General features: G+C 61.8%; 1 protein-coding gene across 4 annotated transcripts in view; it reads right to left on the reverse strand.

Moving 5' to 3' along the window:
* The window catches only part of NFIC (nuclear factor I C), a 58,736-nt gene that overhangs the window by 6,834 nt on the left and 26,230 nt on the right, over positions 1-25,672 (reverse strand). For all 4 annotated transcript variants that reach the window (XM_075998229.1, XM_075998231.1, XM_075998230.1 and 1 more), the window contains exons 3-8: positions 14,892-14,963; positions 11,237-11,311; positions 10,453-10,576; positions 9,708-9,832; positions 2,764-2,889; positions 410-594 (exon numbers count right to left, since the gene is read on the reverse strand). In XM_075998229.1, the coding sequence (XP_075854344.1) occupies positions 410-594; positions 2,764-2,889; positions 9,708-9,832; positions 10,453-10,576; positions 11,237-11,311; positions 14,892-14,963 (707 nt within the window). The remainder of the gene's footprint in view (positions 1-409; positions 595-2,763; positions 2,890-9,707; positions 9,833-10,452; positions 10,577-11,236; positions 11,312-14,891; positions 14,964-25,672) is intronic.

Here is a 25,672-nt window from a genome sequence, read left to right on the forward strand (position 1 = left end):
GAAGCACGGTAGGTAGCGCGACACCACACACTGCGCCCCAGAACCCAAATCGGACACGCCCTGAACGCCAAGGGCGCCCTGCGGGGCTTCTCTGGTGGCTGTTTTCCGGTCGTGTCCACCCGCCTTGAGTGCCCTGCGGACACGCACAGGACCGAGGGTACCACTGGCGCTGGCCGGGCGCCTAGGGGCCGCACCGTCGCGGGTGTGCCGGAAACCCTCCCTTCCGGAAGATCTGAGTTTCAACCCGCGCCCGCTGACGCCCAGCGCTGGGCGGACGAGGGGCCGAGGGGCCGGCACGGATCCACCACAAAACCGCAAAACCGTTTAAAGCAGAAGCCGAGTGTGAGTGCAAGGCGCCCCGGAAGGTCGCCGGCCGCCGCCAGGAGGAACCCTCGCCCGCCCCACTCACCGGTCCCGGCTGCTGGCTGGCCGGGTCGCAGGCCAGCGAGACGAGATCTTTGAGCGGGTCCTGGGGGTTGAGATGAGGCGGGTAGCGGATGGCCGTGTGGGGGAAGTAGGTGGACGCCGTCTGGGGCAGGATGGACGTTGTGGGGAAGTGCAGGGCCGAGGACGGGTGGGGACTCCGGGCGATCCCTGTAGAGACAACGGGAGGCGATGGTTAGGGTGAGGGCTGGGGGTTAGGCTCAGGCTGGTCTCCAACTCAAGGCCTCAAGCGATCCTCCCACCTCGGCCTCCCAGAGTGCTGGGTTTGCAGGCATGAGCCACTGTTCCCAGCCTAAAAAACATTTTTAAAAATTTTATATAGAGATGGGGTCTTGCTGTGTTGTCCAGGCTGGTCTCAAACCCCTGGCCTCAGATTCCCAGAGTGCTGGAATCACAGGCATGAGCCATCGCTCCCAGCTATGTTGTTTTTTCTAACTGAGGACGACGTGGTGGCCCTCAGAGGACATGCCGCTTGCCCGAGGCCACACAGCAAGCAGATGGCAGACCTGGGAGTTGAACCGGGCCGTCTGGCCTCAGGGTCCATATACTACACCCGAGGTCAGCAAACTCTTTTGGTAAAGAGCCAGAGAATGAATATATTTTTAAGTGGAGAAAAAATTCGCATACCATAAAATTCACCCTGTTAAAGCGTCCAAATAGAAGTTTTCAGTATTCTCACGAAGTTATGCAGCCAACACCACTATCTAATTCCAGAACATTCTATTTCCCCAAAGGAAGCCCGTCCCCATCAGCAGTCACTCCCCAGCCCCTGGAGACCACGGACCCACATCCCATCTCTGTGGCTCTGCCTGTTTGGACGTTTCATATAAACGGAGTCTCACACTGTGTGTCCTTCTGTGTCTGGCGTCTCTCACTGAGCACGATGTCCTCGAGGTCCCTCCACACTGTGGCCTGTGTCACAGCCTTGTCCCTGTTCCTGGCTGAGTGACGTTCCACTGTAATGTCTGCTTTTCCCTTTTTTCTAAACAGTTCAGTGATTTCCAGCCTATTCACTCGTCCGAGCAGTCCCTCCTCACTCCCCGTGTCCCCCGCCACGGGCCAGAGAGTCAATATCGTCGGCTTTGCGGCCACACGACTCTGTCCTGCCACCGCCGTGTAGAAGCAGCCAGGGGTGACATACAAATGGGCGTGGCCGTGTGTCAATAAAACTTTATTTATACGAACAGGCGGCCCGGGGGCTGTCACCTGCTGACCCCTGGCCCACATCACTGCGCGGCTTTGATCTGTGCCTGCCTCCCTGCCTCCGTGTCTGCGTCCTTGTGTGGAACTAAGCAATTCACCATTAAAATGCAGGGTAAAAAAAAAAAAAAAAAATGCAGGGTAATAACCTGCACGATGTAGTAACTCCCACGATGCACCCCAATGAATCCTAATGACAGCCCTGGGAGGTGGGGACGTTTATTAGCCCCGACTGACGGGCGGGGGAATGGAGGGCCACGTGAACAGCAACCAGCTCAGCCCCGACCCGAGCTGCCTGATGTCTGTGTTCTTCTGTGACGATGACCCTGTGGGTCTCTGTGACTGTGGGGACCCCTTCCTCTGGGGACACGCCTGAGCCTGGACAGGCCCCGCCCCAGTCTCAGCATTGGCCTTGTGGCCTGAGAAATGGGCAGAGGGTGCAGCCCGACCCCTCAGGGCTCAGCTGGGCCGTGGCACAGGGGAGAGCGCTGTGGGCCGTGGCCGTACTGGCGGCTTCTGGCTCTGCCTGCCTGTCTAGCAGTGTCTGGGGCTGCAACGCAGGCTTCAGCCTCTTCTGGTACAGAAGGGGAAACTGAGGCCCAAAGAGGCTGAGCCACACCCCTTGGCAGGCTGGGAACAGGCCCTGGGTGCTGTCTACCACCGCACTTTTATGGATTTTTTTTTTTTTTGAGACAGACTCTCGCTTTGTTGCCCAGGCTGCAGTGCGTGCTATGGCATTAGCCTAGCTCCCAGCAACCTCAAACTCCTGGGCTCAAGCGATCCTCCTGCCTCAGCCTCCTGAGTTGCTGGGACTACAGGCACGAGCCACCATGCCCAGCTCATTTTTTCTATATATATATTAGTTGGCCAATTAATAGTAGAGACGGGGTCTCGCTCTTGCTCAGGCTGCTTTTGAACTCCTGACCTCGAGCAATCCGCCCACCTCGGCCTCCCAGAGCGCTAGGATTACAGGCGTGAGCCACCCCGCCTGGCCCTTTATGGGTTTTTGGTCTTGCTGGAAGGCTACAGCACCAGGACTCGTGGCCGGACATCTGGTGGGACTTCCTGGCCGACTGATGGAAGGGCCCGCCGCCCTCCCCGCCGGGCCCTGGTGCTCACCGCTGTGCACGGCGATGACGGGCCGGTGGTGCTGGGTGAAGCTGGACAGGCGGGGGGAGTCCTGGGGGGACGGGCTGTTGAATGGCGACTTGTCCATCTCTGTCTTCTTCACCGGGGACGAGATGCCTGTGGGGAGCGGGAGGAGAGGGTCACGGGCGGGTGGCAAGGGCAGCACCGCCCGCCTGCCCGTCTCCTGCCAGAATCCCGGGGCACGGGGCGCAAGCCCACCGCACAGGGGAGCACGCCGAGGCTCAGCGCGGAGCCGGGGCCAGAGACGGGGGCTGCCCGGCGCCCCCAGACCTCACAGTCGGCTCCGGGCCACCCCCGCCCCTGGGGAGGGGGCAGAGGGTCCAAGGCGGGCCCTGACCAGCTAAGTCGCAGGGACGAAGCGGCTCAGGGCTCGCGTTCCGTGACCACTCGGGGGGAGGGACGGAGCCTTCCTGAGGCCTCCACGACACACGTCGGCCCTGGGCCGCTCCTACCGCATTGCTCCGCACGCACACATGCGTGCACACACAAACGCACGCACACGCACGGGGCCTCGCGACCCTTGGGAACCCCCAGGAGGCCGCAAGACCTGCCCTTTCCATAGAACTCGGAATCCCACAAACTCCGGACTTCCCACCAGGCGGTTTGGGGACGGCGGCTGAGGACAAAGGACAAGGCCACTGCCGTCTGTCATCCTTGGACGGGGGACGTTTTTCCAAGGATGTCCAGGGCCCTAATTTTCTGGGGGAAAGTCAGCTGCCCCGAGGCCCAAAGAACGTTATTACTGCAGGAGCCGTCACCGCTCCTACTGGGGTTCGGCGGGGTGTCCCTGACACCTGCCCCCCGCCTTGAAAATAAGCGAGAGCATGATAGGGCCCCAGTGAGGGCCGCCTGCGGGATTTCGGGGAGGCTGGCGGGAGTCGTGGCTCTGGAGCCAGGATGCCTGGGCCTTCCTGGCGCTGCCTTGGCCCGGTCCTCTGTAAAATGGGCACACGCTTCGCAGGGACCCCACACAGAGTGAGCACTTGCTCAAGGAGCCCCCACCAGCGTCGGGTGAGGACAGACCACCCCAGTGCCAGGCCCGGGGCGGCCCCCTGGGAAACGGCGGCCTTCCCCCACGCTCCCCCACCCCCTCCGCCAGCGACCTCCTCCAGCGAAGCCGTTTCAAGTGAGAGCTAAGCATCGCGGCTCACCATAGAAAATGCAGAGTCCTGGGCCCTGCCCGTCCCTGGAGTTAGAAACTCAGGGAAGTGTGGCTTGGAGAGCCACGTTTTTAGAAATGATTTTTAAATTTCATTTTAGAGGCAAACATATCTACTGAGACCATTCAGCCAGGGGATAGGTTTCCCTCTCACCTGGCCCAATGTCCCCTAACGCTAAGGTTTCGCTCTCCCAGCTCTGGGGACACTGGGCCAGATGGTCCCCGGGGCCAGGGCAGCATTCCTGGCCTCCACCCACCCCATGCCAGGAGCACCCCCAGTGTGACAACCACAGATGTCCCCAGACACTGCCCAGTGTACCCTGGGGATGGGGTGCCCCAGTGAGAGCCCATGGGGTCCCCGTGTGTGTGCACCTGCAGGCATGCACGCAAGCGCAACACCCCACCCCTGCCCCCCGGCATCGCTGTCCCCACTCGGGGACTTCTCCAGCCTCTCCTGCGGCCACGGCCCAGGGTGAACAGAGATCCGGCCCCCAAGGGACACGCAGCTTGTCATCTGCCTTTGCTGTTAGAAACCTGGCTGCCCCCCCCCCCCGCACGCGCCTCGATGGGTGGGAGTGAACATGTCGCTGGGCGGCTCCCTGCAGTGGGCTGGCAGAGCCGGGGACCCGTCCACACCTGCCCCGAGGGGAGCGGTGCCGAGGACAAGCACGTGGGGGACCCCTCCAGCTGTGCCTGGCCTGTGGGGGGACGCCCGAGGCCCTGGGCGGGGTGGGCCCGGAGGCTGAGCCCCCCAGGGAGGCCCGGGGGTGGGGGAGGCCGGTCCTGTAGGCTGTTTGTGCACATGTGTGTGCACACGTGTGTGTGTGTGTGACCGTGCCGGGGGTGGCGGCCCCCTGCCGGCACCCGGCCTCGGCGGGAACGAGGTCAGGGCTGTCCAACACTCACTTAGGAGGATTTCCTAGAACAGCTTGTCCTGGATGGAAAGTCTGGCTCAGACCCCGCCTCCCGCCGCGACATCCTCGCAGACACTTCTAGAGCTTCCTGAGATGCCGCGGGAGCCAGCGCAGGCCAGGCGGGAGGGGGAGCCCCGCCCTGCCACCTGGAGTATAACCCTGCGTGCTCCCGGGCGGGCGGGAAAGGGACAGACTCCGCACCCGCGCAGGAGCATCCCCCCTCTGTGCTGGAACCCCCCTCCCCCCGGCTGAGCGCGCCCCAGCGGCCGTCGCTCTGCTCAACAAACAGCCATCCGTCCCACCCGGCGTCCATCTGTGCCCAGCAAACAAGCCCACGCCCCTCGGAAAGGCCTGCTCCCCGGTGGGGACAGAACCGCCCGGGGGAGGACCCCCTGGGAGGACACGGCCCACACGCATGTCATGTTCCTTCTTCGCCTCCCCCAGCCCGGCGTGGGCGGGTGGTCAGGGGAGGCCCTGCAGGACGCGCCCAGGAGAAAGGGCCGAAGGATCCAAGGCCCAGAGGCTGTGGGGCCTGCAGGGCGTGGCTGCGGGACCGGCCTGGCATGGGGCTGGCACGAGCACCCCAGGCCTCTGCCCCGCCAGGCAGCCGCTGGCAGCAGCATGCGGCAGCAGAGAGCAGGGCGGGGACCAGCCAGGCAGCAGCAGCCCCTCGGCCACTGCAGGGGAAGGAGAGCTGCTCTAATCAGCTTAGCCCGCTAATGAGCGGCTAATTGGGGGATGTCTAGACAGGAAGCGGGGCGCTGGGGCTCACTGGTGGAGGAGGAGGAGGAGGAGGAGGAGGAGGAAGAGCATCCTAGGAGTGTGGCTAGAAGCTCAGGGCACCTTTGGGTTGCCAGCATTGGGCATGAACCCTGCGCTCTGCCCCTTCCCTGCCATGGGACCTCTGGGCCTCAGTTTCCCCAGGGGCGGCACCAACTCCTCAGTAGAGAGCGGCAGGGAGTGGCTTCACACATCTCGGGAGCCCCATAAAAGGCAGTGAGTGAGGTGGCCTGGTTCTGTGTCCCTGTGCACCTGCTTGCTGCTGGGGTGGCCTGGAGCAGGTGATGTCGCCTCTCTGAGCCTCAGGGCTTCCCTCTGCAAAATGAGGTACCTGCTGGTCCTCACGGCAGGGCTGTCTGGGACCAGAACAGTCAGGAAGGGGTGTCCGGGAGAGGGTGGCCGGCCTGGGGCTCCACAAGGCGACCGCAGACCTAGGGTCACGCGCCTTCCCCTCCCCGAGTCCTCTGCTCAGGCCAGTGGCCATCCACAGGGGCGATTCTGCCCTCCAGAGACATTTGCCAATGTCTGGGGACATTTCTAGTTTGTCACCGCTGGGGGGTGCTCCTGGCACGGAGTGGGTAGGGGCCAGGGACGCTGCTCAGCAACGGCAGGGCCCAGGACGGGCCTCATCACAGAGAACAATCTGGCCCGAATGTCCACAGTCCAACTCCCCCCGCAAACGCGGTTCCCTCTGCTGGGAATGCTCTTCCCTCACTTCCCCTGAGGATGAACCCACTTACATCAGCACGGCTTAGCTGTGACTTCAACAAACCCAGCTCCCAGGCCCCAAGCGCATACTTTGTGCCCTGCCCCGGCCCAAGGGTATAAAAGTCTTCCAGCATTTTCTTCCCCACTCCTCCCAGAGGAGGTCCCACTGGGATCCTGATCCTATAGAAGAGGAAATTGAGGCTCAGAGAGGTTAAGTAACCAGCCAAAAGTCACACAGCTGGAGATGCAGAGAAGCCAACTGCCCAAACTCCTCATTGCTCTGCCTCCCTGAACCCCCTCCTCCAGGAAGTCCTCCCTTCTCTTGCCAGGCTGCACTGAGGTCCTCCTACGTTCCCCTGAAAGTCCTTCACGCCTCCTCTTCTTGGCTGTAATGGCCTAGATACGAAGCCATCTCCAAAACTAGGCTGCTAGCCCCTAGCAGGCAGGGACAGGGGTGGGACGGCTCATCTCTTGTCCTCAGGGCCTCGAGGAGGGTCAGCACACGGAGGGGTTTACCCTGAGGACAAGAACCTCAGAAGGAAGTGAGTCTGCCAATACCTGAGTGACCAAGCGGATGCTGGAGGGGACACACCTCTGACATTTCCTTCTGGCTCTGGTGTGATTCCAGGTGGCAGGGGCTTCCTCTGTGTCCTCCTCCGCTGCTGCCATGTCTTTCCCGTTGGGGGGTTGTTGGGGAGCACCAAGGCGGGAAGGTTGGACTGCGTCCCCGTGGCTCTAACACCTCCCCTCTTAAAATTCTGTTTTTCTTTTTTGAGCTTTGTGAACTGAAAGCTAGGTTCTTTATTTTCAACCATTCTCTTTTTCTAATTAATAGACTCAAAGCTATGAGTTTTCCTCTTGGAGCTGCTTTGGCTACATCCCATGGGCTGGCCCTCAGCTCTAAATGGTATGCAATTGATATTTTGATAGCTTTCCAATCACAGAGTTTATGACAAGTGCTTTTGAGATCCCAATCAGTAAATGACAGAATAGAAACTAAATGTCCCCCAATATCTGCTCTCCCCTTCTTCCTTACTAACAGAACCCTTGATTTTGAGATGGGCATATGATTGCCCAGAATAAGACTACATTTCCAAGTTCCCTTTGCAGTCAACTATGGCCACATGACTAACTCCTGGGCATAGGGATAAACAGAAGAGGTAGATGCTACTTCTGAGAATTATTCTTAAACGCAGAGTGTGTGACCAGACGTGACCCCCTTTTCTTGCTGGCTAGAATGCAGGCATGATGGCTGGAGCTCCAGCAGTCTTTTTGGACCAAGAGGTAGGGATGACAACTATGCTCAGTGGAGCATAAGGCAGGGGCCTGAGTCCCTTGCACCACACTTGCCCAGGGCTGCTGATGGCTGGATTTTCACTTGTGAGAGAAATGCATTGTCCTTTGGGGGCTTCTGTCTCTCACAGCAAATGTGAACTTACTGAATACAGGGTCTTTATGGAGAAAAACCTGGCAGAGATGGGGAACCCACAGGGACAGAACCATAGAGACACTATGGTCCATAAGTTAGAACCTAATAAATGGAGAGACAGGTCTTTTGAGAGATTAGGGATTCTTTAGGGATGTACCTGCTCTAGGAGCCCACCCTGTACAAGAGGGAGGACCCTTAGGAGCTAAAATGTCACAACAATGTGCATCAGAGACTGAACTGAAGAGATGGGAATTTCACAGACATGGACAATAACACACTCTCCTGTTTCCTGGGCGTTTCTCATGAGCTAGACGGTTGCTCCTCCCACATCTCCCAGAGAAGAATTATCATTCTCATCACTCCCATTTTGGAAATGAAGAAACTGGGCCTTGGAGAAATTAAATTACCTGCCCGAGATTACACAGCACACATGGCTAATTGGTGGCAGAGCTGGGATTTGAACCCAGGTCTGTCCCATGCCTGAAAATCCTACGGCATGAAACCTTGCACAGACAGATCTTTATGAGAATGCATGTCCTGTCGGTCCAGGGAGAAGAGGGAGAGGAGGGGGAAAGAAAAACTCTCATGTTTATTGGGTGCTCACATGCCAAACTTCTTTTACGAATGTGAGATATATTACTTCACTTAATCCTCACAACAACCCTACAAGAGGGGCACTGCAGGTACAACATTCCTATTTTTCATTCCTATTTTACAGAAGTGGAAACTGAGGCTCAGAGAGGTGGAGTCACCAGGAAGCTGCAAGGGCTGGGCTATGTACGCAGGCAGGTGGACTCCAGTGTCCACGCTTGTAACCACTGGGCCACCCCATGGGGTCCTTGCAGATGGATGGAGCTAGCGTGCAACAGGAAAAGACCCTAGGTTTCCTTACAGAGGACTATTAGGACAAATAAATAAAATAATAAAATAAAAAAGAATAAAAAATAAAAGAAAAGAAAAAGAAAGACCCTGTGGGCCGGGCGAGGTGACGCATGCCTGTAATCCTGGCACTCTGGGAGGCCAAGGCAGGCGGATTGCTCGAGGTCAGGAGTTCTAAACCAGTATAAGCAAGATCGAGACCCCATCTCTACTATAAATAGAAAGAAATTAATTGGCCAACTAACATATATAGAAAAAATTAGCCGGGCATGGTGGCGCATGCAGGAGTTTGAGGTTGCTGTGAGCTAGGCTGACGCCACAGCACTCACTGTAGCCTGGGCAACAAAGTGAGACTCCGTCCTCCCTCGCCAAAAAAAACCCCCAAAAACAAAAACCCTGTGGAGCTGCTGACCCTAAGGAACAGGAACCCTACAAGAAAGACATCTGGAGAGGAACCCCCATGAAGACAGAAGCGCAACAGAACAAAAATCTCCCTGGAAAAGGGCGCTGTGGGAATGGAGACCCCATAGGAAAACAGACGGGTCTGTCATAGAACTGGGGTCCTACGGAGGAAGATGCCACGGACATGGGAACCCTGCGAAAAACGAACTACAAGGAGAAGGGATCCTACATCCAAGGACCTTCCAGCGGGGAAGAGGACAAAGATGAATCTTGCAGATGAGGGAGGTTATGGCAGACCCCAGGAGGAAGCACCCTGTTCCTCAGAATTGCTACCGAGCCAATCCTGCAGCTCAGGAACCCGCAGAGACAAGGCCTGAGCAGGTGGAGGACGGGAAAGTCCAGCAAGGGGCAGACTCCGCCCTCCCCGGCCTGAGCGGAACCAAAGAGCTCCGGGAACGTGAGCCCCAGCTTCCCTTCCAGCAGCACGCAGTCGGCGCAACTACAACTCCCAGGAGGCCCCGCAGCGCCAGGCCGGCTTCCTGCCCCGGGCACCCGCGCATTGCCTGCCGGAATACGTAGTCTCCGCCGCGGTAACAGTCCCCCCCCCACCGGAAGTTCGCTCCGCCCCCGCTGCCAGCCCTACCTCCTTCCATGTCCTCTGTCCAGTTGCGGCTGCTACTCGTGGGAGAGCTGGGCGAGGTGTAGTAATCGCCGCCGGGGCTCGTGTCCACATCTTCCTCCATCGAGCCCGATTTGTGCCGCTTGCTCCTAAGGGGCCAGGGACGGAGAGGCTGGTTACCAGGGAGACGCAGGGCCGGGAGGGGGCGGGGCGCGGCAGCGGCGGCGCGCTTTGCTACTTCCGGCCCCTGGAGGGGAGGGGCGAGGGAGGTGCTATCGCGAGACCTCACGGGAGCCGCAGAGGTTCAGTCTGTTCTCGGTTTGCACCTGTTCCAACCTGCCCCTGGCTTGGATGGGACACCCGGAGCCAGGTGCGGGGAGGGGCTCAGCGGAGGTCATATGCCAAGCTAGCAGGGTGGAGACCAAAACCCGGGCAGCTTGGGTAATCACGGCCCACTGTAATACGACAATCTAGGGGGATTATGAACCCCATTTTATGGATGGGGAAACTGAGGTACACACAATGTGACCAGCTCACTGTCACCGCGCATCTCTCAGCAAGAACCTGTGCCTGCATGCTCAGGGGGTCCCAAGGTGGGATGTCAGGGCTTTTGGGGGCAGGGTTTTGGAGGATGAGTAGGAGTTCCCCAGGCCAGGTGACATGTGTAAACAGGTATCCCAGGGAAAGTCATGAGCCAGCTGAGGCCAGAGATGGAAGGGGTGGTGGGTGGGGTTGTGACACGCCCAGAGATTGGGACCTGAGCACATACCCGCTGGAGGAGGTGCTGGGTAGTGTTCTTCTCATGCCGGTGCTGGCTGGATTCAGGTCGTACGCCAAGTGTCCCTGCAGCTCCCCCAGGGAGAAGTTGGGTCCTGTTCCAGTCACCACAGGTGCTGCAGAGGGCAAGAAAGGAGAATGAGGAAGGGAGCAGGGCCCAGGGCGGTGGTGTGCCCTAGAGGGGTGGGGAGAGCCATCGTGGCAGTCCACCGGGGACTTCTTCCCAAACTAGTTCCCAATATGGCTGGAACCGGCCTTATTCTAGGAATCAGAAGACCAAGGCCGTGGAGAGAGGCCAAGTCTGCACTGTGAGGTGGAGGCGTAGCCAGAGCTGGAGGCCAGATCTGGACGGGGAGGGTGCCCGTCAGGGTTAGGCAGGACACTGCCCAGAACTCCCTGGGGTGGGACCAAAACGGGGCTGTCAGGGGAGTGTGTTGGGACCCCAGCAAGTCCCCAGGGCAGGCAGGGAGACAGGAGGGGTGGGCCCTCTGAGGTGGGGTGGCGGAGGCCCCAGGAAGGAGGGATGCTGGGGTGTGAGGTTCTTTAGCAGCCTCCACCCAACATCTGGATCCTGTTTCCTGGGGAGGTGGCATGTCACCCTGACCTTGGGCTCTGCGAAGAGCCTGGCCACCTCCCTTCTCGGGAACCCTGGCTTGATGACACGGGGTGTCTGGAGAGGACAAGGGGGCGTAGGGTGAGGGTGGTGGGCTCCTTCTTCCTCTGAAGCCCCTCCCCTCCCTGGGTCCCAGCTCAGGGCTGCTGATGGGGACACTCACTCCGGGACACTTGGATGAGCTCAGTGACACTGAACACGCCGGAGGTGACAAAGCTCTCCTGGAACTCGGTCGTGTCTGCAACAGGGAGAGGGCCAGGTCAGCGGGCGGTGGGCCGAGCCGGTTCTGTGTCCCTTCTCTGCACCCCAGGGCTGGCCCTGCAGCGAGGGGACGGCCAGCCGCGCCACCCCCTTCTCCAGGGAGGCCCATGGCAGCCCAGGTCCAGCCTGGGCCTCCACACCGCCGCCTGGCCTTCCTCGGGCCCGCTCTGGGGCAGGCTGCCCTCCAGAGTGGAGAGCGGGGGCCGGACCCAGGTTCAAATGGTGGCTGTGTCATCCCTTCGGTGGTGATCTTGGGCAAGTCACTCCCCGTCCCTGAGTCTCGGTGTTCTCTAATCTCAAAAACGGAGACCACAAACCCGTCTGGGTGGTCGTGAGATCCGAATCCAGCTCCCTAGGAGTGGGCTGGCTTTGCATCACCGCCACCCTTGGCGACACTCCCCAGGGTGGAAGCTCCATGTGGGCAGGGGCGTGTCTGCCCAGACCCTGCAGTGTCCCCAGTGCACAGATCAGAGCTTGGCGCCCAGCAGCGGCTCAGAACCAGGGGTTGGACGGGGCGGCCCAGAGGCGGCAGGCACCCCCCCTGCCCCGTGGCCCCAGAACCTCTCCTGCCTAACATCAAAGGAGGGACCCTCCTCCCTGAACCCGAGTGGTTTGAACCCAATTCATGGATTTAAAAACTGAAGTTGGTCCAGAGAGGGCAGGAGCCTTGGGCAACCTCAGCCAGCTTGGGGACAGGCCTGTCCCAGCCCCAGAGGCCCTTGCAGGAGGGATCCATTCAGTCAGTGGGCGTGTCTGAGCACCTGCGCTGGGCACCCGCACGGCGGGGAGTGAGCCGGACGGCAGTGGCTGCTCTCCTGGGACTCACGGCCCAGCGTGGGCGACAGAGACCACACGAGATTCACGAGTGAAAAACACACCTGTCCACGGGTGTCTGTAGCAGCAACAGCCCCAACTGGGACACAGCCCCAGTGCCCGTCAACAGATGAGCGGACACACAGCGTGGCCCATCCACACGTGGAGCGTCACTCAGCCACGAAAAAGGACGAGGCTCCGACACAGGCCACAGCGTGGAGGGACCTTGAGGACGTCATGCTCAGTGAGAGACGCCAGACACAGGAGGACACACAGTGTGAGACTCCGTTTACATGAAACGCCCAGGACAGGCAGATCCAGAGACGGGACGTGGGTTCGTGGGTGCCGGGGCCTGGGTGGGGGTAATGAGGGTGACTGCTGATGGGGACGGGGCTTCTCTCTGGAGTGATCAGAATGTTCTGGAATTAGAGGTGATGGCTGCACAGCTCTGTGACTGTACTTAATGCCATTGGCTTGTATACTCAAAAATGGTTAAAATAATACACTTTACGTTGTACATATTTTACCACCAATTTTTTAAAAATAAAAACTAAGGCAAGGCCAGGTATGGTGGCTCCAACCTGTAGTCCCAGCATTCTGGGAGGCCGAGGTAGGGAGATCTCTTGAGCCTAGGACTCTGAGACCAGCCTGGGCAACACAGCAAGACCCCTTCTCTACTAAAAATAGAAAAATTATCCAGACGTGGTGGTGCCTATAGTCCCAGCTACTCAGGAGGCTGAGGCAGGAGGATCACTTGAGCCCAGGAGTTGGAGGCTGCAGTGAGCTGTGATGATGCCACTGCACTCCAGCCTGGGTGACAGAGCGAGACTCCTTCTCAAAAAATAAATAAAAACTAAGTCAAATGTGAGGTGTGTCAGACAATGGGAAGCAGCAGGGGTGTGGAGCCAGCCGGGGAGGCGGGGTAGGGGGTGGGCCAGGTGGGAGGGCAGCTATTTTATTCCAAGACCTCAAGGTGGGCGGGCAGATCAGAGAAATAAACTTGTTAAAATTTGCAAAGCGCCAAGAGCAGGGCCTTGGCGACAGCCCTGTGAATGCTGGCCAGTGTTCCCTGCGGTGGGAATGGCCTGTGCAAAGGCCCTGGGGTTGAGACGCACCGGGCACGCTGCAGGAGCCGGAGCGTGGTCAGAGGGGAGGTGGGACGGACAGGTGGCGGCCAGCTCTGGGTGGCAGGGGCCAGTTCCTCTCCCGGGCCCCAGGGGGCAGCACGGGCCGCAGGGAGCTCCTGGCCCTGTCCCCAGACCGAGTGTCCCGTCAGTCCCGGGACCCCTGGGCTCCCTGCTGCAATGGCTGTGCCGTTCACTGAGCGACGACCCCGTGCCCGGCCCTGAGCTGGGAGGCCCAGGGCACGGCAGCCCGGGCTGGGGGACGGGGCAGTGGTCCCCGAGTGTCCGGGGGAAGTGGCCGCAGCCGTTTCCTGCTGACCCAGCCGGCCAGCTGGTGTCAGCGCGGCCCTGCCCCCGCCGGGGCTTCCTGTTTGTGCAGCGCCGCCCTGTCCTGCTGCGGGGACTCCCTGGCGGGGACGCGCTTTCCTCGCCAGACACCCAAGCGCCCCGCCCGCCGCCCTCACATCTGGCTGGGAGGGAAAGCCGGAATCGCGCAGGGGGGCGGGCGGGCTCGGACAGCAGAACAGACGTCACCAGGGCCAGCGAGGAGGGGCCGCCCGCGAGCCTCCTGCAGCCACCCGGCGGCTGCTCGGCTGTCCTGGCCCTGCCAGTGGGGGCGGGGGCGCCCACTCGCTTTCCCTCCCCCTCCTGTCCCCAGCGCGTCCTCTCTCCCTCCCGCTCTCCTCTCTTGCTGCAAAGATGCAGTGAGCACCTGCTGTATACCAGGCCCTATTCTAGGCGCCGGGGCCAGGACAGTGACCGCCACAGACCAAACCTCTGCCCTGGCGGAGGTGCCGGTCCCCTGGGGCAGATGAGCGATGGGGACGCAATCACTAACTTCCTCTGGGGATGTGAGGCAGAGGGCTGGGAGTGACTGAGTGCGGCCAGAGGCTGCCAGAGGGGAGGGCGCGGGGACCTGTCTGAGAAGGGGACAGTGGCGCTGAGGTCTGGGGAGATGGGGGGAGAGAGACGGCAGTTAGCTGTCCAGACGGAGCACAGCCCGTGCAAAGGCCCTGGGGCAGGACGTGCCTGGCGTGTTGGAGGCTCAGCGAGGAGGCCCGTGTGGCTGGAGCAGAGTAAGGAGGGGGAGAGAGGGAGGAGAGGAGGGCAGGGAGGGGACAGGCAGGTCATGCAGGGCCTTGAGGGCCTCAGGGAGGACTTGGGCTTTGATTCGGAGGGAGGTGGGAGCCATGGAGGACTGTGGGTACAGGAGGGACAGGCCCTGACTCAGGTGCTCACAGGCGCCCCCTGGCTGCAACAAGGACAGATGGCAGAGGGCAAAGGTGGGAGCCAGAGACGGGGTGGGGGGTCCCCACTGGTCTAGGTGGATGATGATGATGATGATGATGGCGGCTGAATCCTCCCTCCTCCCCAGGGCTCTGCCCCAGGCAAATGCCCCACTCCCCGCCCCCAACGCAGAAGGGACTCTGACATCCCAGGCACTGCAGAGCCCTTGGGGGTCCCCTGGGGAGCCCGACACTCACAGGCTCCCAGCCCCTGGCTGCCTAAGCCTCAGTCTACCCATCCGCAAACGGAGCGGGAGCAGCATCGGCGAGGCTCCGGCCGCAGGGCTCGCAGGCCGCGCTCAGCAAGGCGCCTGCACGGGAGACGGGCACTCACCCAGCGTGATGGGCTTGCTGTCCTCCTGGTCCGCGCCCATCCCCGCCCGGGGGCTGCCGCTCTGCTCCGCGTCTGCAACGAGAAGGAGAGGCGCTGACGCCCGGCAGGGCCCCGGCCGCAGGAGGCGCCTGCCCAGGCGCCCTGCAGACACCCGCTCAGGCCGTGGCGCGGGTCCCCGTGCTGGAGCGTGGCCGTCCCCGTCGGCAGGGCCGGCTCAGGTGCACGTAGGAGCCGGCACACGTGGAGTCTTGACAGACCCGGGTTCAAATCCCGACACTGCCACTTTCTTGCTGTGTGGCCCTGGGCAAGTCACTTGCCCTCTCTGAGCCTCATGTGGAAAATCATAACAACGCCTGGACTCCTGCCTTAGCCCTGTGCGGTGGGATCTATCATGACACTCGTTTTACAGACGGGGAAACTGAGGCCAGAGAGGTGAGTCCTGGGGCTTTTGGGGGCTCTGGTCTCAGCCTCTGCCCTGCAGTCCCGTGTGCCCGGCCCTTGGTCTCAGGTTGCCATTCGGGGTCCCCAGAGACAGGCTGAGGGTGGCCCTCTCTGACTGCCGTACCTGCACCCCGCCTCCCGCCTTGGCTGGGGGCTCCTCCGCCCCAGCGCCCCCCTCCATCTTATCTAAAAATAATCGCTCCTTGGCAGGCGGAGACGCAGACAGACGCTGAGCTCAGCGCTCTCTCGCTGAAGCCTGGCGGGGGGACCGGGCGGGCCACCCCTGCCGCAGCCCTGACCCTGCAGCCGGACTGGAGCTGGGGGGGGACGGGGGGCAAGCCCAGCCAGGCAGCCCTCTCATCTGCCCCCCAGGTCAAAGATGAGGGTGGTGACAGTCACCATCGGAGGCCGAAGGAAGAGAACCAGGCCCCTCCCACCGGCCAGACCCCAAAGCCACCAAGCAATTGCTGTGTGAGCCCAGGCCGGTTGCACGGCTGTTCTGCGCCGCCGGTTCTCCTCTTCCGAGTGGCCACGAGCACCGCCCAGGCCTCATGGGATTGCCAAGAGGTAGCAAGGAGGCCGGGCGTGGTGGCTCACGCTTGAGGTCAGGAGTTCAAGACCAGCCTGAGCAAGAGCAAGACCTCTGTCTCGACTAAAAATAGAAAAATTAGCTGGGCGTGGTGGTCGCCCCTGTAGTCCCTGCTACTCGGGAGGCTGAGGCAGGAGGATCGCTTGAGGCCAGGAGTTGGAGGCTGCAGTGAGCTATGGTGACCTCACTGCACTCCAGTCTGGGGGATAGAGCAAGGCTCTGTCTCAGAAAACAAACAAACAAAGAGATACTTTTGAAGCACTTGGGGGCATATTGACACATAGTAGCATCTGTCACATTGTTGTTATTAAGAGTGTTAATTACCACACCTGTGACCTGTGTTTTCTTTCCCATTTGATAAGTTCCCTTAAATCCTTAAGACAACCGCAAACCTGGCATTGTTATCGCAACCATTTTATAGACAAGGAAGACTGAGTGTCAGAATGACAACAAACATCCCCTCCGCAGGCCACTCCGTGTGCTTTGTCACCAGGGCTACTGTGTCCTGTGTCTGTCCTGCGCTCAGACGCCCCGCCCCAAGCCTGAGTTCAGGTCCCGACTCTGAGGGCCTCTTCCAGGCCCAGGCAGGCCGCTTTTCCTCAGAAGGCCTCAGTTTCCTCATCCGTAAAACGGGTCGATGGTGGAAGCCGCCCTCGAGGTTGTTGTGCAAAAATAAAAACAATGTCACTTCCCAAGCCAGGGGCCAGCTGCTTGTCACCGTGCTAGGGGTTTGAACACACCCACCACCAGCTGCCAAGACCAAGATGCTGTCATCAGCACGGAAGCAGGGCCTCGTGCCTCAGTTTCCCAACCAGGAAACGCAGGAGGCAACGAGGGAAGCCCCTCCTCTGGCAGGGCCGCCCCGGGTGGCCGACTGGGCTGGACACACTGGGCGGTGGCCAAGGGGACCGTGCCCGGCTCGGCCTCCAGCTGTGCGTTCGCGCCCGAGCCACCCGGCCAGGCCTGGCTGGGCCGCGCGGGGCCTCGGCAGCCAGCAGTGCCCGGCTGGCGCCCGGCCGGGGCCCCGGGAAGCGGGGACGTCTCTTGAACACCTAGCAAGTGCCACTCTGGAATCGGGCAGGCTGGGCAGGGGACCTCGGACACGTCACCTCCCCGGGAGGCCGTCCACGAGGCCCGGGGGAAGTGGGCGGGAGAGGGTGCCCAGACGGCCGCCCGCACGCAGCAAGCCCTTCCCCAGCGGAGGGCGACCTTCTTTAATTGTTCTTTGATGACAATCACTATTGTCACTGTCTTCTGTGCTGTCACCCTGCTGTCGGTTAAGATCGACGACCCTGGGCTCTGCCAGCCACGCCAGCCTCCGTTTCCTCATCTGTCAAATGGGCAGATGATGATAAAACCCACCCCGCAGGGTTTCCCGGGGGCCACCAAGTCAGCCAGTAGCAAGTGCAAAGCGGCTGTCGACAAATGCACTTTCACTCCACGGTGGGTTTGGAGAGGGACTGTGAGTGACAGGTTCCCATTTCGGGTTCTCATTGTCCACTGCGAGCAAGGAGAAGTGGGGCTGATTTTTGTGCATTGATTTTTTTTTTTTTTTGGTAGATTCCTTGGGTTTTTCAGAATGGCCATGGTATCACTTGCAAATAGGGACAGTTTCATTTCTTCCTTCCCAATCTACAAGCCTTTGATTTCTTTTCCTGCCGTACGGCGCTGCCCGGGATCCAGAACAACGCTGGGTGGACGCGGTGACAGTCCCCGCCCTGCTGCCGGCCTCAGGGGGAGCCGTCGCCACGCGGGGGACGCCAGGCGTGGGCTTCTGCAGATGTCCCTGCTGGGCTGACGAACTTTTCTTCTTTTCCTGTGGCCCTGGGAGTTGTGTTTTGTTTCTGCTTTTTTTTTTTTTAAATAAGTGTAGTTTTTAAAGAATATGATGCTTGAACTATATGTCATCACATTTTAATTTTTAATGTAGTTTGTATTGTGGTTAAATATATATAACATAAAATTCACCAATTTTACCATGTTTAAGCTCAAAGCTCAGCAGCATGAAGCACATTCACAGCACTGTGCAGCTGTCACCACCATTCACTTCCAGAATGTTCTCACCTTCCCAAACTGATGCTCTGTCCCCCAAAACACTCACTCCCCACCCCCCTGCCCCAGCCCCCGGCACCCACCACCCTACTTCCTGTCCCTGTGGATCCGACGCCTCCAGGGACCTCCTGGGAGTGGAACCACACGGGACGTGTCCTTCTGTGTGTGGCTTATGTCAGGGAGTGCGATGTCCTCAAGGGCCATCCACGCCATGGCCTGTCCTTCCTTTTTATTCTGCCGTCTCATGTTTAAAAAAAATTTTGCGGCCGGGCGCGGTGGCTCACGCCTGTAATCCTAGCACTCTGGGAGGCCGAGGCGGGCGGATTGCTCGAGGTCAGGAGTTCGAAACCAGCCTGAGCAAGAGCAAGACCCCGTCTCTACTATAAATAGAAAGAAATTAATTGGCCAACTAATATATAGAGAAAAAAAATTAGCCGGGCATGGTGGCGCATGCCTGTAGTCCAGCTACTCGGGAGGCTGAGGCAGGAGGATCGCTTGAGCCCAGGAGTCTGAGGTTGCTGTGAGCCAGGCTGACGCCACAGCACTCACTCTAGCTTGGGCGACAAAGCGAGACTCCGTCTCAAAAAAATAAAATAAAAATAAAATAATTTTGCACCTGCTAACCACCCCCCCCCCCCGTGTCCCCGCGGCCCGCTCCCCTCCCCCCGCCTCTGGTCCCCGCCCCGTCTTTAATCTCCCTTAAAACCCGGGGTATCTCTCGTGCACGCGTGGGCGAGCCAGCCACCCCTCGGCGCCTGAAAGGTCCCCGAGTCTCAGCCACACGCGACCATCTCGATCGGGTAAACGGAAATAAAATGAACGTTCCGGCCTCGTCCGTGGCGAGCCACATTTCAAGAGCTCGGGAGCCACGCGCGGCTGGTGGCGGCCGGATCTCGCAGGGCGGCACGCGGCCACCATCAGGGACAGTCCGCCTGCGCCGCACTGCTCTGGCTATTTCCGTGAAAAATAAGAGAAGAAAACAAAGGCACAAATGATTCCTCCCCCTCCTCCTCCTCCTCGTCCCACCTCTGTAGCCATCCAGCCCGAAAATGGCCCTTCCGTCGGCTGAACAGACTGGTTAAATCGGCTCAATTTGTGAGGCTGGTAAGCCAAGGCCCCGGGCAGAGAGTCCACGTCCCAAAGCTGGCGTCAAATTCAGAGTCGTGTCTACCTAGCTCAGGAAGTTTCTAAAAGTTAGCTGGCCGCGGTGGTAAGCGCCTATACTCCCAGCATCGGGGGAGGCCGAGGCAGGAGGATCACTCGAGGCTAGGAGTTGGAGACCAGCTTGGGCAACACAGTGAGACCCCATCTCTACAAAAAAATTTTAAAATTAAAATGAGCCGGGTGTAGTGGTGGCACCTGTGGTCCCAGCTTCTCCGGAGGCTGAGGCAGGAGGATCGCTTGAGCCCAGGAGTTGGAGGCTGCAGTGAGCTGTGATCGCGCCACGGCACTCCAGCCTGGGCGACAGAGCGAGACTCTGTCTCAAAACCAAAACGAAACAACAGCGACACTAGCAGCGGCAGGTACAGGCGGCTTCCCGAGCCCCAGATGCCGGGCTATGTCCTTGGTGTCGCGCCGTCTAACGCTTTGTAACAGGCCTCGGCTGGGGCTTCCAACCCCCGGGCTGCCCAGAGACGGTAAGTAAGTTACTCAAGGCCACACAGGAAGGGATGTGGCATGCATCAGCCCAGTTTTGTGTGCATCTCTCTCAAAAACACACAAACAAACCTCTTTTTTTTGTATCTTGTATAACATCCACCGCAGGGTTTAAAGCAGTTTGCCTGTTGGTGCTTGTTTCCTCCTGACCTGGCGGGGTCACCCCCTCGAACACGTCGTTTCCTGCAGCCCGAGCGCAGGGCAGGCTCTCAACATGGTCCTGGCCAAAATATCTTCTTGACTGCACGAGAAAGCCCGAACAGCTCTTCCCGTGTGAGAGCTCAAGCGGGACCGAGTTGCCGGTGACCCGAAGTTCCCGCTCTCAGCAGCCGTGCCGGGGGCTTTCGGTGGCTGTGCCTCGGGGTGCCACGGCGGCCTCCGGTGCCCGGGTGCTCACAGGCTCCACCCACGTGCAGGGTGCCGCGGTCAGAAAGTTTGGGCATCGCTGAGGATTTCTCAAGACAATTGCAGGACTTCTCAGAGCCTTTAAAAGGAAACTGAGGATTTCAAAGAAGGGGTGGTGGGCGCCATACTTGTCTGATCTTGGAGCGTCGTATAAAAATGAGGGCCATGCCCCCAAACCCGGGTTGGACGGAGGCCCGTTGCTGGCACGACCTGGCCGTGTGGCTCCGGACTAGTCACTTTCCCCCTGGAGCCTCAGTTTTTTCCATCTATGAAGTGGGCGTTTTCGGTCATTTCCTGGGGGGTCTGTTGTTGCTCTGCTCGGAGAAGCTCAGGGAGGGGAAGGGCTTGCCGCAGATTTGGGGTAAATACTGTTCTGATGGTGGCATTTTGCCAAAGTTAGGAGTTAAATGAACGTTGTCCCTCCTCTGCCCACAGCCCTCCATGGCTCCCACCTTCCTCCTGGTGAAAGCCCAAGTCCTTCCTACACCCACAGCCCCCGCAGGACCTGCCCTCCCCTCCTCCCTCTCTCCCATTCCTCATTCTGCTCCAGCCACATGGGCCTCCTCACTGAGCCTCCAACATGCCAGGCCCGGTCCTGCCCCAGGGCCTTTGCACGGGCCATGCTTGGTGTTCTTCCCTCAGACACATACATGGCACATTCTCTTCCCGCATTCAGGATGTTCCTCGACCATTTCCTTCTCAGAGACAAACACAGGATCTCTGAGCACCCTGCATGTAGCATGGACAACCACACACATGCTAGTATAAGCGAAACCCTGGTCCTTGATAGCGGCTGCATTTGAAGGGACACCCTCATCTGGCCAGGTGCCAGTTCTCTGGACTCCCCAGGTCCGTGGGACCTTCGTGCTCAGCCAGGAACGTCCCTGTCCCCGTAGCCTTTGCTCAAGCAAACACCCCATGCCCGGTGACAGCAGTGTGAGCTGGGTCCATGACAGGGGACAGACAGAGTGTCCCTTCCTGTCCCTGGCCGCGAGCCCACATCGGTCCGCCCAGTGCATGACAAAGGCACGCTGTGGCCTCCGGCCCGCCCTTCCGCCGGGAGTGCCACCCGCTCTGCCCAGGACAGCCCCTCCAGCCCGCTGGCTGAAGCTCCGGCCGTGGGTGACCGGGAGGTCCGAGCGCCCCCAGCCCTCGCGGGCGGGCAGATGCCCGAGGACGCCCTGCCGCTCGCCAGCGCGGACACACGGCACACGCCAGGCGGGCGGGCACAGGCTGGAAACGCAGCCCGAGATAATTCCGCCCGGCTCTGAGTCCCACCCCGGTGGCAGAACAGGGAGAAGGGACAGGGACGGAGCTCGGCGTTGGGTGACTTTGGACAGAGGGGTCAGGCGGAACCTCTCTGCAGAGGCTTCCGGAACGGGGGAGAGCCCGGCCGCGGGGCAGGGCTGGGTGAGGCGTCCGGGCGGGTGGCGCGGCACGTGCAAAGGGCCTGGGGCAGGGCTCCCCGTGCGGCCGGCGAGCGGGCGGGGAAGGCGGGACGGCGGCACGAGCGGCTTCGTCCGCAGTGCGGGGCGAGTGACGCCGCTCCGGCCATTTGTGTCTAGAAGTCTCCGGCCACCACGGACCGGCCTGGCGCTTCCTGCAGAGGCTGGACAGAGCTCTCCGCGAGGCCCCGCAGCGCCACTCGGGCGCCACCCAGAGCACTGGGACGCGGCGGCGGCGCAGACGGACATCGGGACGCAAACACACAGACACACGTGCTCAAACGGCCGCGCCATGGACGCAACTCGGGTGATCGTCGGCAGCAGCGAGGACACACGCGTGGTCCTCGTGCTCAGTGAGAGACGCCAGACACAGAAGGACACACAGTGAGACTCCGATTATACGAGACGTCCAGGACAGGCAGGGCCACAGAGACAGGACGTGGACTCGTGGTCGCCAGGGGCTGGGGAGGGGCGGGGAGTGAGTGTTTCACGGGGACAGAGCTGCAGTTTGGGAAGACGACAAAGTTCTGGAAACAGAGGGTGGTGACGGCCGCAGGGCCGTGCACGTGCTCAGAGCGGCCGAGCGCTAACAGCGGGGACGGTGGCGAGTTCTGCGTTCTATGTGTCGTGCTGCCACCGACCATCTCTCTGATCCCCGGGCTGCCGAGCAACTCGCGGCCTCCGGGGAGCCCGTGGGGACGTGGGGCCCAGGCCGCGCACAGCGCCCGTCCAGGACGGTGGCCTGGGGGAGGACAGCGCGGTGGCGTTCCGTTTCTCTCCCGGACGCAGGAGGGGGGACCTGCCAGGGCCGCGGCCATGCGTCTTCCAAGCCCGGCGGGCCGTCGGGGAGCCCGGAGTTCCGCTGGGTCCCCAGCCGAGGCCCTGGGGACCCCGGGACCCCCGGCTGCCGCGCCGAGCTCGGCCGTTCATTTCCCAGCCATCCCGGCTTCCAAATGTCGCTGGCGCTGCCGCCTGCCACGTCCACCTCCTCCCGGCCCGGCCGGGGAGCGAGAGCCAAAGCCAGGCCCTGGAGTCCCCGGCCGCGCTCAGACGCCAGCCGGCTACGACACGCGAGTGACGCCGGCCACGGCCACCTCCGCGCCCGTCGCTCTCGGGAAACCAGCCCGGCCCCCACATCTTCCGGCAACACCTGCCCCGGCCGTGCGTCCAAGCCGCGTCCGATCCTCATCCCCTGACCCCAACCTCGGTTCATAAACACATGAAAGTGCACGGCCGCCCCGGCCCCTCCGCGCCTCGCCTCCGCCCGCCCTCCCCCCCCACCCGCGCCAGCCACACGGGCCTCCTCCCTGCGCCTCCGACACGCCAGGCCCGGCCTGCCCCAGGGCCTTCGCACGGGCCGGGCCCTGCCCGGGTCGCCCTCCCGCGGGTGCCTGCCTGGCTCCCGCCCCGGCTGGATTCGAGCCTCTGTTCAAATGGCTCTCCCCGCGCACAGCCCCGCGCACCGTCCGCGCATAAAGCGTGGAGGTTTGGGATTTCGCCTCCCCGGGCCGTCCTGCGAAGCGTGCCGCAGAGTCCCCGCGCACAGCCCCATCCGTGCCCGTGTGTGCGAACTGAAGCATCAGGAGAGACCGCGACACTCGCATCCGACACGTCCTGAGCACCTGCTGTGTGCCAGGCCCCGTCCCGGGCGCTGGGGACACGGCAGTGACCCAATCAGCCGCAGATCTCCGCTGCACGGAGCTCACACCCGGGTCCCCTCCCCCGTCCCGAGGAGGACCAGCGGTCGGGTCGGGGCGCGGCGTGCGGGCCGCGGGCGGGCTGGAGGTGCACCTCCCGGTCGCCCGGCAGGAGGACGGGAAGCAAAATTACCCTGGGCTTCCAGAAACGGGGGACACATCCTGGCCTCTCCAGGGATCACCTCGTCCGCCCCGGGCTGTCTATGTCCCCAAGGCCCCAAAGGAGAGAACCAGCTGTGCGCCTCGCCAGTGCTGTGTGGCCTCAGCAAAAACGCTTTCCCTCTCTGAGCCTCCCTGCCCTGGTCGTGCACAGGGTCGGACACCCGGCCCTTCTCCGGGGCGTGTCCGGCCACGTCCAGGGCCGCACACGGACGTCGGTCGGGGCACTCACCGCCCCCCGGGGACAGAACGGGAAGTCCGGACGGGACGTGTGGGGCCCGGGAGGCGGCGGTGTGGACGGGTGACCTCCAGGACGCCGGCCTCTGCCCCCGGCCTCCCCCGTCCTTCCTGCGAGGCTGAGTCTGCACCAGAGTTTCCAGCTCCCTCCGCGCGGCCGCCTGGGCCCGCGCCAACCTGCGGAGTCACTTTCAAAGAAAAGTTTCTTTTTCTTCCCACCGGCCGGGCTCCCGCCTGCTCGCCTGGCTGCGGGCCCTGGCAGGCGCCCGTGGCCGCGCGGCCCGAGGTCAGCCCGTGGCCGCCGCCGTCCCCGGCCGTCCCGGCTGGGCCGTTGCCACGGGGCCTGTGCCGCCTGGCCGCCCCTGGCGACGTCGGGGACCCGGAGCAGCTTCGGGGCGGCCGGTGAGGGGCGTCCGGCCTGGGGCGCGCCCCGTAGGCCGCAGGGCCCACCGGGAGGCCCACGGGCCTGGCCCGTCCCCACACGGGACGCCCGGGAGGCCACGCCAGCCCATGACATCATCGCTCCGGCAGCCATTTTCTCGCCTCTCCCTGGCCGCTGTTCCAGATGCTTCTCTGGGCCTTGGCGGCCATTTTGTGCGCCCAGGAGGAGCGGCGGGCGGCAGGGGCGGTGGGCGCCGGCCGGTCCGGGCCGGGGCGGCGGGGGCGCGGGCCAGCGGTGCGGGTGGCCTCTGGACAGGGCCCGGCCCAGCCCGCCGCCCCGCTCGGGCTGCCCCGGCCCCCAAGGGGTTAAACCGCGAGTGCCAACCGGAGGGCGCGGCCAGCCGGGCACCCACCGCCAGCGCTCGGCACCCCGAGGATGTGAGGAACAAAGTTAAAAATACCCACGGGCACCCCCACGGCCTCCAATGTCAAACGTGTCGACGCCCGGGGGGGGGGGCGGCCCTAAAATAGCTCGCTGTTTACACTCGGCGAATTCTTGGCTTCTCAGCCTCGCGGGCTCCCGCCGCCTCCCCGCCCGCCGGCCGGGCGGGAGCCACATGTGCCACGGCCGCCCGCGCACGCGCCGCTTGCCGGCCGCGCCGGAAGCCCTGGTGGCCACACGCGGGCAGGGCCGGGCGGAAGCGCCCGAGGACGCCCTCTGCCAGCACCCACGCGGCGGCCCGGCGCCCTCCCGCCTGGTGCGGCCTGGCCTCGGCCGCCGGGCCCAGCGTGGAGGGGAGGGCTGCCACCCGGGCGGCGTCCTGCCCCCTGTGCTGTGTGGCTCCCGGCGAGCCCTGCCCCTCTCTGGGCCTGGGGTGGGGGTGGGGGCGGGAGAATGGGTCTCCGTCCTAGTCTTGCCTGAGGAGGGGAGGGAAGGGGTACAGACACTTCTCAGCCTCTCTCTGTGCCTCAGTTTCCCTTGCTGCAGAAAGTAGGTACTGAGTTCTGAGTGTTCCCTTTTACAGAGGGGGAAACTGAGGTTCAGGGAGGGGAAGGGGCTCGCCCCAGGTCTCACGGCCGGTCAGCGGACAAGGCCATGGGAGCCCAGCCCCCCCCCCCCAGGTTCAACCTGCTGCCTGGGACGTGGGGAGGGGTTGGAAACCGGAGGGGGGAGGGGAAGCTTTTTGCCTTTCCAGGCCTTCCTACGGGGTCTCTCCCTAGAGCCCTGCACACAGTCAGTGCTCAATAAATGCCTGTACACAGCTGACACTCGATAGATGCTCACAGACAAAGAAGTGTGTTTATTCCTGGAGAGGATGGCATACAGTAGGCACCCAATACATGCTTGTTGCATGAATAATCAGGGTTATCCCGATGGAGCCCAGTTTACAGCAAGCACAAAATAAATGCTTGTCAGACAAATCTGAGGAATAGCTGGAAAATTAGGGGCACTCAGAGTCGAGTACCAGGACCAGAGACCCTGCAGGACCCGCCCTGTCCCCTCCTCCCTCTCTCCCCTCCTTACTCTGCTCCAGCCACACGGGCCTCCTCGCTGAGCCTCCAACACGCCAGGCACGTCCTGCCCCAGGGCCTTTGCACGGGCCGTGCTCCGTCTGGACAGCTAACTGCTGTCTCTCTCCCCCCCACCCCCCGATCTCCCCAGACCTCAGCGCCACTGTCCCCTTCTCAGACAGGTCCCCGCGCCCTCCGCTCTGGCAG

This window comes from Microcebus murinus, chromosome 27 (assembly GCF_040939455.1).
Source record: "Microcebus murinus isolate Inina chromosome 27, M.murinus_Inina_mat1.0, whole genome shotgun sequence".
In the NCBI taxonomy this organism is placed as follows: domain Eukaryota; kingdom Metazoa; phylum Chordata; class Mammalia; order Primates; family Cheirogaleidae; genus Microcebus; species Microcebus murinus.